We start from the raw sequence: 14,472 nt of genomic DNA on the forward strand, positions 1-14,472 counted from the left end.
GAAATTGATAAAAATCGCGTTAGTCCCGTGTACATGGCAAGATACGGATTTTACTAGAGGGGTTACAAATTTTCAACAAATAATGTATGTATGAATTTTCGTTGCCTTAGTCTAATTTAGTCAATTTCGGCCGATATTTGTCCACTATTTCTAAGTTGTCTTCTGCGCATGATATCTGGTTAGAAATGAATGATTTCAACGTAATGTCAACGTTGGTAATTAATGTGTCGTCGTGTCTTTATTTGACTTTTTCGTTTATTTTGAAGGAGTTACCGTGGATTTTAAGTGATTTTCTAGCTTTCAACAAGGTCCTGTATAAGGACCATTTCCCAAAGAAAATTATAACAAAATCATGCACTATTCCCAAAATTTCGACTTTCCCTCCCTAATTTTAGTCCCAAATGGCGACCCCCCCCCAAAAAAAATGCCCGGATAAAGCATTTCCCATAGTACCCAGATAAACCCCTGTTACTTTTTTGTCGGGTCTTTCTGAGCTTACTTGAAGGTGTGTATACACTTATTGAAGACCTTTTGGTGATCTATGTAAGTTTTTTTTCTATTTTTATTTTTATGGTGCATTTGTTGCGTTTCACCATATCTTGGGTACATTATATATTTACATTTATGCGCACTGTTCACACACCAAGTAGAACCGAGTCTTATTTGTAAAACTTAGAATTTGTTTAAATTTATGTATATACTGTGTGTATTTTGTTTCAGCATTCAGGATGAGAGCATGCACGGAGGAAGTGGAAAAGGTTTAAAATAATAACACCTTTTTCGAATCATTTTCTCACAATTTTGGTTACTTATTAGGTTAATTAAAAAAGCCTTCTTTGTAATTTGTAACTCAGTAATATATTTTAGTATGTTGCTGTGGCTTGGTTTTTATGACAATAATCACTTATTTATTTATATATCAATTAAACCTCCATATACCAAGCATAAAAAATATATAATTTTTATGAAAAAAAAACACTTGAAATTTCTGTGTGGACTGCCTCAAAAATGAGACCAACACGTAAAGTATTACCTTGACTACCCGTTCCGTTCTCGCACGGAATTTATTCAGGGCTTTAGACTTTTGTCCAACCCCACCCCGGAAGTCCAGTTTACTCTTGATATTTTTCTTTCGATTACACAAAGTAGTGCTTTAAATTAGTCTCGATTTTTGCAAATGAACAACTACACAGAATGCAAAAATAATATGTTTTATAGAAAACTAAATATTACGGGGCATTAATGTGATGCTTGTATGTTTGATTTGAAAATTGATGCATACCTGGTTTTGCGGAAGGATATACTGAAAATGCATATGGCTACGTGAATGCGTTGGTTAATCTGAAGGAAATTATTGTGTAAGAAGTTGCAAATCAATGTACAAAATGAAGCGTTCACCCATGAGAGACATTTCCCCAACTATGAGTAAGCGATCACGGTCGTCATACCGTATGTCTGATCATGAAATGGTCAGAGGTATGTCCCCAGACATGTACGATCGAAGAGAATCCAGAAGAGATCATATGATGGTGAAAAAATCATATCGTGACATTGATCATGATTTTGACCGACCACGTGCTAAATATAGAGATGATCGTATGCTTGATTACTCTCCTCCTCCAAAATCAGATGCACGACAACCTGATTACAGATCTATTTGCATTAGCAATGTATCTGGAAAGATACCCGTGCCCCTTCTCAAAGAAACACTCTATCATGAGTTTAAAAAATTCGGTGAATTCAATGTTAATGTGACTTACAGTGGTGATATAAGAGTAGCCTACATAAACTTCAGGTATCCAGAAGATGCGAGAGAAGCAAAACATATGAAATCTAAAATGATATTATTTGAAAGGCCTGTGCGTATTGAGGCTGTGTATCAGAAAAAGCGAAGTCATAGTCCAGGTGCAGGTCCTGCACCTGAACTTCTTTATGAAAGGCATGATAGTTATGGTAGTAATAATCATCACAGTGGTGGCAGTAGTTTTCGTGGAAGAGGTTCATTTCGTGGTTTTTCGGGTGGAAGGCGACCATCTCGTGGATTCCACCAAAGTCAAGGACCTTCTAGGGACTATCATGTGCAATCTCGAGAACAACATGAATATCGACCTGAGTTCTATCATCCTCCAAAGCGCAATGAAAAGTTTCCATATCATTTAGACCATATCAATCCAGAAGATGATGAAAAAGCAACAAGAACTCTCTTTGTTGGCAATCTTGATTATAATATAACTGACCAAGAATTAAAACAAGTGTTCGGAAAGTATGGAACGATTGAAGATATTGACATTAAAAGGCCTCAGAGAGGGACTGGAAATGCATATGCTTTCATTAAATACATTAACCTTGACTGTGCTCATAAAGCTAAAGTTGAACTTTCTGGTCAATATATTGGTAGATTTCAATGTAAAATAGGATATGGTAAAGTGACTGCAACAACTTGCTTGTGGGTAGGTGGTCTTGGTTCCTGGATAACACACAAAACTCTAGAACAAGAATTTGACAGATTTGGAGTAATAAGTAGGATTGAATGGCCCAGAGGAAAAGATTATGCTTATGTATTGTATGAAACACTTGATGCTGCACAGGCAGCCTGCCAAGATATGAGAGGTGCTCCACTGGGTGGAAATAATGATAGACGTTTGAGGGTAGACTTTGCTGATCCGGCTCACATCATGAGCCCAGATGATGGTGATCACTTCTATGATGAATCAAGGAAAGAAGGAAGGGAAAGTCGTGCTGATTGGCATGAAGGTGATCCAAGAAATTCTGATGGTGAGCGTAGGCATAGTGAAAGTTGGGAAGAAGGTAGAAAAAGACCTATTTCCCCAGATGAATATAGAAGAAGAAAAATTTCACCATCTCCAGATCCTCGATTTAGCAAAGATGAAGACTCTAGAGGGCGGTCGAGGGAAAAACGAGAGCTTGGCGAAATTTCACATGAGGATGAAAGAAAAAATTCTGCAGATGGTGTAGATATAGCCATTGATCAAGTAACGACTATTCCAGAACTTTCAAAGTGCTTACCTGTTGCATGGAATGGTGCTGTTATTTTGAAAAATAGTGCATTTCCTGCACGAATGCATGTGTTGAGTGGAAATGTAACAATTGTAGATACACTCATGAGGGATCCAAGTACAACAGAAACACCTGTTCTCCGTGTTAAACAGCGCCTTAGGCTTGATCAGCCTAAACTAGAAGATGTAGGAAGACGTGTTTCTACTGCTGGCAAAGGAGGACACTGTATACTGTTAGCAATGACAAGCACATTACAAAATTACGAAGATCCTAATGTTCAACAGAGACCTCTAAAAAATTTAGTAAGCTATTTGAAACAGAAAGAGGCAGCTGGAGTTATTTCCCTTCCTTCATATGAATCTAAAGACAAAGATGATGTTGGTGTTTTGTATGCATTTCCTCCATGTGAATTTGGTTACAAGTATTTGACAAGCAAAGCTTCAAATCTTCCTCCTGAACCAATAAATGATGATTATATGGTAATTGTAGTTGTCACTGGTGCTGGTTAAAATGGAATGTATTTGTATGAATGAAAATTTGCATTGTATGCATATAGTACCTCTTAATTTTTGTAGGTGATTAACATGTAGGGTAGTCAAATACAAAACACTGAAGTTTTTTTTGTAAACAGAATTTTGTACATGTGAATGGTTTTACAAGGGTTTTGTTGTTTGTACATGTAATTATTTTTTTCAATTGTTATGTACATATAACTGCGCCCAGTAGTTTTTGAATTCTAATATGAAGCATTTCAATATGAATGAAAAAAATCATGCAGAAGGTTAACTCTATGCTGAATTAAGTGGATATTGATGACTTAATGAGTGTAATAACTTTTATGTTGCCATGGATACTACTGCCATCTGTATGTGGAAAAACCAATGAAGTATTTTTAGAATAAGTACAGTTATTGAATTTAATTAAGAAGACTGGATTAGAGTTCATTATGAATATCCTGGACAGGTTATTGTCCTTTCACAAAAAGCTTTAAATTTGAAATTAAAGAAATTTCGACAGCAAAACAAAACTGATGAAGACAAATCCAAACTTCCCAATGAAATTAAAACTCCAAATAGTTTAAATTGCATTATTGCTGTTATATTATACACCTGTATCAGGGATTTCAGTAACTTTAATTTCAACAGTAGAAATTGAGACCTGGACAGGTGAACTCAGATTTTTTCTGATGTAGTCAGTATAGTTTCGCTTTTATCCTTTGACCTTTAAGATGCTCTTCCATAGAAACACAAATTCTGTTTCCCGATTGGCTAAATACTGATAATTTAGTGGTGTTCGAAAAAAAATTGCATTGGAATTCCGTGCTATGTGTTATTTTCTTCAATGAAATGTAGAAAATTATAAGTAAAAAGAACAAGATTTTACTGCGTTGGCTATCATTTATTAAAGATAGCACTTGTTTCTGTTTAAGTTCTATATCAAAATTCAAATTTTAAGTGGTGATATTTTAAAGTGAAGCTGAAATTCTCCTGGTGCGGCCTCCTGTTGAAAACCTTGGCCCTTTGAAAAAAGTTTTTGTTGAGTGTACATGTACAAATGTTTATGTTTGAAATTCTATCTAGATTATTTTGAGATCAAGTAAGAATTTTGGTGAAACTTACTTGTAAATTAACTATGTACTGTACTTGTTTATTTTCTGTTTCTGAAAAATTTGAAAGATGGATGCAGGTCATCAAGAATGTAATTTTTGATATGAACACCCTGCAGTAAACTTAATTACTGGGTTTCAGTTTCAAAATGTAGGTCATGCATGCTTCAGATCAGTTTGTTTTAAACAAACTTTTTTCAGTCTTGTCTAAAATTTACAAAAATAATATAAAACATTTATGTTTCTGAAAATTTGTTCAAAATGCATTTCATTACTGACTTTCTTAACTTTTAATATTCCCACAATTAAGAGGTTCAAATTCCATTCTTTTAGGATGGGAGTGTCAGAAACATATAGCTTGCCAGCCTAATTGTAGAAATGCTGGATGATATTATTTAAAAAAAAAAAATTAAAAAATGTATTTCGTACTAACTAATATTTTGCAGTTTAAATGAAGCAGTATATAGCAGTGAGTGTTGTTTGATTCTTGGCTTATTTTCTAAGCAGCTACATGTACATTATTAGAAATTTTTCCAATGTCTTTAACCAATGTACTATATTTACTAATTCTGCTGGATCGTTTTCAATGCATTATTGTATTTACTACATGTACATGTATGTATGTTGTATTACATTGTATATTCATGTGTATTAATGTATTTCAAGTTACAAGACTGCAATTTTATGTAGGTTTTACTGCAAATACATGTACATCTAAACTAATATATATATATATTTTTCTTCAAATATGTGTTTAATGAATTCTTGCATTTTTGTCCTTTGGTATATCCCATTTCTTTCTCTTGTGCTAATGAAGAAGATGTGAGCCAGTTGAAGCATTTATTATTTGAATTGCAAATTTTGCAGTATTAATTTTTTATTTCAATTATATTGACTATTTTAGATGCTGTGATAAGTTCAGTATATTCAGTGTTTGAAATATGTCACCTAAAGGTAGAGCATTAAATTGGTGTATGTGGTAAGTTTGCAAGTCAATAACTATTGTATGTTTATCAGAATTCTACAATGTAAGGTGTTGTTCCTTCATTGTGAAAGCAAAAAGAAGTTTGTGAAATTAGGCACTGCCAACTTGATTGTTCATTCTTGTGATTTTGCTTTAATGATATTTTTTTATGATAAATTAATAGATTTACATTTATTAGAACCACATTCCAGACATAAATTTGAAAATTTCTCCTTTTGTTTTAGTATGAATTCTAAATTTTACACTTTTTCCTTAAGGTTGATAAGAAATTTAATATTGAGTGTTAACCATAAAAAGAACATTTTACTATGGTACTTGGTACTTGACTAAGTAATTGTATTGCTATATTTTTCATGCTGTCATGTGAGAGTTGCTGATTTGAAAAAAAAAAAGACTTGCTTGCTCCATTGTTCTTCTTTAAATCAGATGAAGGAATAATCAACTTGTGTTAGTGGCCTAAAACTACTTATTAAAAAATGTGTTTAAATTATGTCCATGTTTATATGAATTTGACCGTGTTAACTTTATTCGATGTTGTAAAGAGTATGTTTAAATTTTGATTACATACATGTAGTTATAATATATCAACCTGTTTTTTGTTGTACATGTAGAAGTAGAATCACCAAAACCCTTGTGTTCTCAGTCATGATGTGTACATATGAAATAGTAGATAGTTGATTATTATTGTAATTTTATCAATAATTTGTTCAGTTTTATTCAGAGCACCTGAAATATATTGGAGAAATAGACAGATGAAGGAAACACTCAGGTTTGTTCACGAAAGTACTGGGATGATATATCATTGTAGATAAAATGTATCTATGAAGAATATATATATAAAGAATTATGATCCAAGAAATGAAACCTTTCTGTTAATTCATCACATAGCCTGGATGTGCTTAGTATATATACTTCAATATTGCAAGACAGCAAAAATGAAAAGAAAAAAAAACACCAGTTGAAAGCAGTATTCTTCAAACTTTTATCCAGTTAATCTTTTGTATTTGGTGTTTTATGTCAAGGTAACAAAATAGATGCATTGCATACAGAATATTGACTTTAGCACGTGATTGTGTATAATAAAAGAACTTAAATTTTTGGGCTTGAAGTCGTGTATCCTTATTTATTCCTTATTTTATAATGATAATTCTGTTTCAGGTTTCCTTTTAAAGAGGCATTGTAATCAAATCATTGTGCAGCATCTAAAGGCTTATCATAAGAATGGTGACATGGAATAATGGAAGCTATATGTTTAAGAATCTATATGAATTATAGACCATTGTTATTCTAAGACTGTTCCTAATTGGAATATCATCTTAATACTGATGTGTTCTAGTGACCTGAAGTCATTTTTTTTGTGAATTGCAATCAACAAATGAAGTAAAGAACTTGACAGTTGTTAAAAATTCTTTGATCATGGCTCATCTCTTAGCATCTGTGTGTGTTCAGTTGAAGTCAGTTGTGTAGTAGGAATTAGACTGTGAAAATCCATTTTTGGAGACATTCAGACTTGCCAGGAGTGAACAACCATTCTTATTTATGTATTTGTGAATTGTGATCTTATATATATTGTTTGTGTTGAAATCATGATAGTATATTTAACATTCTTGAATGTGTCTCCAAGTGCTAGAAATTCATTGGAATTTATTCCTAGTGTAGCAGCCTTTTAGTGATTTTTTTTTGTCTTGTGTTGAATTTATTCTTCAATGCTTTTATGATATATGCTTTACTAGTGTGTGTGACCCCCTTAATGTCAACAAAATAAACTGAATCATTTGAAATGAATTATATTTGTGTTTTGTGGAATTCACTTGAGCGCATGATTTTCGCACAAGATTTGGAATGGGAATAGTGGATTCCTATGATTAGAGCAGTGAAAGTAAAGTGATGTGTGTCAATTTATTTTGCTGCGAATTTGTGTTTACTTCTGTTACATATTCTAGCAATCAAAATTCAGTGAATATTTTGGTGTAAATCAGCAGCTTGTATTGTGTGTCTCTGGAGACTCACTGTTTAAATTCAGGGAAAAATTCAATATTTGGCCTAGTGTTGTGAAAAAATTCTTATTTATACATGTAGATTTGAGGAGGAGCTTCAGTCATTGTGTTCCTAGACTTGACTGGAGTGAACAAAAATGTACAAGCTTTAGAATAAGTAAGCTTCATTCAGCAATGTGTATCTAATCCCCTCTGGGAAAAGATTTCAAAACTAATTTAATTCTTACTGCTACAATTATACAATGTACTATGTACACAATGTACATTCTTTAAAATTTGGAGTTGGAGAAAAGTTTTAATTCTTCATGTTACAATTGTAGTGCTAGTCCTATGGCTTTCCCCAAAGAATCCATGAAAATAAAATATTCCTGAACATGAATGTGTGGAATAAGCACATTATTGTCAGGGTGTTTCTGATGCAATGTGCTTCATGAATAAAAAAGGAAATGAGAAATCAGCTGATCAGCTTCAAGTGTACATTGTACATGTCTATGAGGAAGTTCTTTGATGATAAAAGTTATTGTGTAAAAGTACATGGAAATGTTTGTGTAATTTGGGTGGTCTCTCTTGAAATCCCAGGAATAATTGGTGAAGATAACCATGAAAATAGTACATGTACATGTATATGTTCAACTTAAGTGCTTGACTAGTGCATGCTTAGTGACCGTCACTTACATGTTTAGTTTTATGTACACTATGCCCGGCAAATATTTACGCCAGTTTTAAAGATCTCCATATACTGTACATTCGTGACATGTTCATGAGAGGAAATGCATAATTTTAGTAAGAAGGTATGTACGAGTAGTGACGGTAAAAATTGGAAAGATGGTTGGATTGCTTCCATTATTCCAATTTGACTTCAGAAAAGTTACCATCGGATGACGGTATTCAGTACTTTGGATATAGTAAGAGCTAGTATGTTACAGAATACATCTTCGTGGCGTTACTCCCCACGTGAAATGTATAACAGATGTTCGTTTAAGTAGTCTGAAAATTAAATGAAACCATTACAAACAATCATGGACGAAGCCCATGTATATCTTTGAACTTCAATAATTAGAAACTTCCGAGATCCTTTATTTTGGTATTATGGGCGTGACCACAATGGTCACAGTTAATACATGTATATGAGAAAGAAACAATCTGAGTTGTCTCCGAGTATTTAAATGAAACTAGCACTGATTGAAAGGAAGGCAGCTCAGTAGATTTAAGGTGAAAGTATGCAAGCCAAAGTGGACAAAAATGAATTATTTTTTAATATTACAAATTCATTTTCTAATATTACAAATTAGATTTCTTACATCACAAAACACTTTTTAACATTAAAAAAAAATTTTTTTAATATTAAAAATTAAATTGAATTTCTTATATTAAAAAAGACTATTTTTGAATATTAGAAATTCATTTTCTGATATTAGAAAATGATTTTGTATTCAGTGACGATTTTTTAATATTCGAAAATCATTTTGTAATATTAAAAAACGTGACTGATTTTGCAGTTATGCAAAGGGATTTTTTAATAATACAAATTCATTTTCTAATATTACAAAATATTGGTTTTTGTCCACTTTGGCTTGCCATATGAAAGGTTTCAATTTTAATATGAAATGATAATCTGTTGAGTGTGGCCGAGCATTTAAATCCAGTTTCGTCGTCGTCGTCCGTTAACTTTCTCTGAAACTACCAAAGACTGTAACGAAACTACGCATGAATGTTTCTTAGGGTATTTTTAACAATACTGGTGTGTGGAATTTTTTCATCTGGCCGACATGGCCGCCATTACTTAAAAAAGACCAGGGGTCAAATTTCAGAATTATGCATATGACTTTAAAACTTTTGGGTTTAGCTGAAATCTGACGGAAAAAATTGTTCAGCATGTTGGTTGGACGTATGCCGAAATTTTCAGAAATATACGTAGACAGATACATGTATACAAGTTAGGGGTCCTGAAATGAATTTTTGTTTTTCACAAATTTTACATTTCCAACTTTGAAAATCTCTTGGATTAAAACAAAACTTAGCATGAATGCTAAGTAGAACATCTCTAACAATCTGTGCGTGGGAATTTTTTTTATCTAGAAAAAAAAACATGGCCGCATTTACTAAAATTAAAGTAGACCAAAGGAGTCAAATTACAGAATTTTGCTCATAACCCAGTAAACAGTTGGGTTAAGCTAAAATCTGGCAGGGAATAAAATTGTCCAGCATCTCGAATTTGACCTATGCCGAATTTTTCAGGAATATCCGTAGACCTATAAATGAGTTAAGGGCCCTGAAATGATTTTTTGTTTGTCCCGAAATGTACATATCTCCTATGAAATAACTGTGAATTGAACCAAAATTTGGCTGATATGTTCCGTGGAACATCTTAAACAATCTATGCATGGGGATTTTTTTTGTCTTGGGGAAAACATGGCCGTAGTTACTACAATAGACCATAACGGGCAAATTGCAGAATTATGCATGTAACTCAAAAACAGTTTAACCCTGGCAGAATAAAATTGTTCAGCATGATTAGTTGGACCTGTGCCGAAATTTTCAGAAAAATCTGTAGACAGATTAATGAGTTATACGGGTCCTAAAAAGGACCTTTTTCGAATTTTGTATTTCCAACTTTGAAAAGCTTTGACAGCTAGTATGATGGATTGTTACCAAACATGACATGAATGCTTGTTATGTTATCCTTAATGATCTCAGTGTGTAGATTTTTATCTGTTGAAAAACATGGCCATCATTACTAAAATTCAGGCGAATTAGACGAACCATATAAAATGTCGAGAGTCAAAAAGGAGCAGCAGCAAGCATTTTCGTATAGTCAAGCAATTTACTGATGCCTATGTGATAACGTGAGTTATACATGAAGGAATAAATCTTTTTGAAGTTGTACCACAAACTACCATACCCCAAAGAAAGTTGGGATTGACTTCAAAGACTGACTGGAACCATTTAGGTACATGTATTGAGGGTTACAAAAGGGATCATTTCGATTCTGGTCAAAATATTGTTGTGTCAAATGTCTTATAATGCCTCTGTCGTTGCTCACCTCGAGTGCGAGTGGTCGTGGGTTCGAGTCGCACCAAAGACTTTAAAATTTGTTCTACTGTGACTGATTGGCTCGAAGCCAGAATAATGTGACCTAGTGGGTTGGTATAGTCATATACCTACAGGCTGTTGTTTCTGTGAGATAGTACAGCAGGGTCTGTTCGATTTACAAATTGTTAAAATATATATATATATATATATGAAATATCTGCCTTAGGACGTGAATTCATAATCAATCAATCCATCAATCATGGTAATATCTAATCACTATCAAAATTCACGCCTGTATCAATTGTACTTGAATGGAGTTTCTATACGTGCTCCCATTCAGGGTTTGGCTGTGGTTGTATCAAGCTGCACCTTGCAAAGTTTGGCACGGAACGCTGCTCTTGTTTTATTCATTGCGTGTATGTACATGTACACGGTGAAACCAAAGAAACAAAGAAATCCCACATGTACGGTTTAAGTTAATTCTTCTTGACATGGTCCATATATATTTCTGGTCTAAATAAAATGAATGTAAACTGGTTATTTGGTCGCCTGTTTGCCGTGAGAAGAGTCATGGTACAATACAACGTGTTTCTCCTCATGCCAGATTTTGAACACACACGTATACAGTTATACATGGTACTAATGTAGAAAGTTTTCACTTAAATATATTAAAATAGAGGCCACCGACTAGCGTCCAGTAAATGTTTTAGAATGGTTTTAGCATGGATATAGCTTTATTAGGCGTTACTAGTGGGAAACTTAAATTTGAGCTTAAAATTGATCCACCATCATACAATAACAAATATACTGTAATTCATCAAGCAAGCAAAACCACGCCTTTTTAGAGGTGTGGACTATAAAGTCTTGATATCTTACAGATTGTAAGCTGATACAACCGTTGGTTTAAGTATAATTTTTACAAGAACTCAAGCTGTGTCCTCCGATACAATTATTTTCCTCTGGACAATTAACGAAAGTATAAAGTTAATTAACCAAACGGTTCTCGATCTTCATAGGGCAACACTTTTGCCGGATGTTAGTTAATGCATCTAATCGTTAGTTGAAAGACATCCAGCTAGCCACTGTTTAAAAGCAGCCATGTTTCTGCCAGGGATCGAACCATTTATGAAAACTGTCACTATGCACTTATGTTATATACTTCACTGTTTGGCCACCGATTGCTGAGGAACACATACATTGTATTTCACCGTTATCAAACGAGACAAAAACAATTTAATCGACTTTTGCCAATTTTAAAACCTGTAATGGCATGTATATTTGTCTTGTGCGGTGGACTTGTTTTCCAACAGACGATCAGCATTCCGATGATAGTTATTGTGCTACGCTACTTAATGCCTTATCGGACTGACTGTATACGTAGCTGATCTTATCCAAAAGGACCACAGAAGGAAAATCGTTTAGCCAGATCTCGGTTTCCGCTGTATACATGTTGGATGTAGATTTCGACGTTTTGAGGTCGATGGAAAAGGACAACTCATGACTAAACTATGCAACCAACGCGATGATCTCGTTTCGTATCATTAACTTTCCTTTCATCTATGGCAACTTTCCTTCAGAACTTCGTGTGCAGTTCTCATATCATAGCTCAAACGTTATGCCAGTACGTGGACTTTGTGTAACGTGCTAGATTTCTTACAATTAGGTTGGAACAAGAACATGCTGCTATCTCCACAGAAAATATGATCGTAACTATGAACTCTCGGATCATTAGGTGTACCCACATGCACTATGAGAATCTATTTGTTCACTGTGTCATAGTTTTTCTTTTTTCTTTCATCTTCCCTGGGCGTAACATTTTTCAGCAACTCGGAAGATGTTTCAAAAAGAATGAAGAAGACGCTTACCCTACCAGTGCATCTGGTCCATACTTCCAGTTTGTAGTGGGTTGTTAAATTACTTTATTTATGTGCGTTATAGTTTAGCTGTTTCATGTTCTTTGATGTGTGTCTGAACGTTAATTGTTCTTTAATTGTATTCTTTTCGATAAACGGTATAATTCTGGTTAATTCCATCGATTTTCCTTACTTGCGAACAAAGTACATGTATACATGTATATACAAATGTACATGCATACGAATAATAACTCATCGGGGTGGGGGTGGTGTTCAGAAACATATATATCACGGGAGTCGTTTAAAATTCTTAATTTATATGGACTTTTATATGATAGGTATATTTATATAAAGATAGTACAGAAAAATTGAACATAAACAATTACTATCGTTCGCATTCATGACTAGCAGGTAATTTAAACGAGAAATAATGGTTTACAAAAAATTACCAAATGGAAGTGTTTTAAGTGTGTTAAATATAAGAAGTATGAGACCAAGTGTCGCGCTGACTGAACTTGATCACGACTTTCGATACGTACATTCCTTGAGACGTTTTGGTATCCCCCCACGCACGATACATAAACGCACGCTAAAGGCTCACTAAACGCACGATAAACGAACGCTTCTATCGTGCGTTTAAACGAACGCTCCTATCTTGCGTTGAAACGCACGATAAACAAACGTTCCTAGTGTGCGTTTAAGGAGATAGACCTAAAATAAGGGAAACAACTCTTACAAATCATTGGAACGTTTGTACTCAGCATTTACATCAATATCATGTAAGCATCAAATTAACTTGAATTGAATTAATTCTATTTCAAATAAAAGCTTGGTAGGCTTTGGCGAAATTGAATATGATCCATACATATCACTGATATCAAGAGTTATGTCCCTTACCCTAGGCCTACCTCCTTAAACGCACGATAGATGAACGATGAAAACTAATAATATGAACAAATAATGGCCAAAGAAAAAAATGAAAATTGAATTAATGAAAATATATAAATTGATAATAGCAAAATATAAAAATAACAGTTGAATCTAGGAAATAATCAAAGTACAAAAATGAACGCTTCTATCGTGCATTTAAACGAACGCTCCTATCGTGCATTAATCGCGCGTTTAAACGAACGCAAAACGTGTAAACGCACGATAAACGATGCACGAACGCTAAGACGGGAAGCGTGAACGTTTCAAGGCGCAGATTCATAGGATACAAACATCTTCTCGACTCGCTTTGCATGATCTTTAACTCTATTTTTAAATTATATTAACCTGAAATCCCGGATCCGCGCACGTAGTAGTACCATTCTGCCCAGAAAGTTCTATGTATAGTTTTTAAATATGCTGTGGCTTAAAGAAACAGAAGGAACGATGCTTCGCACTGGACTATTTTCAGTGACCAGGTCAGTAACCTGGGTTCCTTATCTAAAAAATACATGAAACGTGTTGAATGTAGTGGAGCGGGTCTCCCGGAGTGGGTCTATGAAAGTTTATCGCAAGTTTATGCAAATTTTTACGTTGATCAGAGGAACTAATAAGCTACATAAATGTATAATTTAGTTTAATTTGTCTTCGATCAACATATACCCTGGGAAGGAAAAATTGACTTTCCTAAGATATTGGTCCGGCCTAGGATCTCATGGGTGGATCCAGAAGGGTGCCAGCCGGGGTTCCTCAGAAAAAAGAGGGGTGCTAGGGCATTATTTACCATTTTTTGTCAAATGACATTTTATTCCAATAAAAATGAAAGGTGCCACCCCCTGCACATCTTGGATCCGCCACTGGATCTTCATGCGGATCAGATTTTTTTGCCCTATTCGTAGGACCAAAATTTAAAAAAAAGAAACGTGTATCTAAGTTAAGCGTGTTTTATTGTATTCTTTTCACTATGGCGAATCGAGACAAACAAAAACAGCTGAACAAATGAATATACGGTTAAAAGAAACCTTGGTCTCGTGACCATAGCTGACGGACTAT

The 14,472-nt window shown here is 34.1% G+C and overlaps 1 protein-coding gene across 1 annotated transcript; it reads left to right on the top strand.

Moving 5' to 3' along the window:
- Positions 1-1,300: 1,300 nt before the first annotated feature.
- LOC148627443 (RNA-binding protein spenito-like) lies at positions 1,301-7,394 on the top strand. Its single transcript, XM_088573303.1, has 2 exons — positions 1,301-6,378; positions 6,768-7,394. Exon 1 carries the CDS (start codon positions 1,377-1,379, stop codon positions 3,525-3,527), a length of 2,151 nt encoding a protein of 716 aa, XP_088429429.1. The 5' UTR covers positions 1,301-1,376; the 3' UTR covers positions 3,528-6,378; positions 6,768-7,394.
- The last annotated feature ends 7,078 nt before the right edge of the window (positions 7,395-14,472 follow it).

This window comes from Perna viridis, chromosome 1, assembly GCF_037379345.1.
Source record: "Perna viridis isolate PV_CMFRI_1.1 ecotype Kerala chromosome 1, ASM3737934v1, whole genome shotgun sequence".
Classification (NCBI taxonomy): domain Eukaryota; kingdom Metazoa; phylum Mollusca; class Bivalvia; order Mytilida; family Mytilidae; genus Perna; species Perna viridis.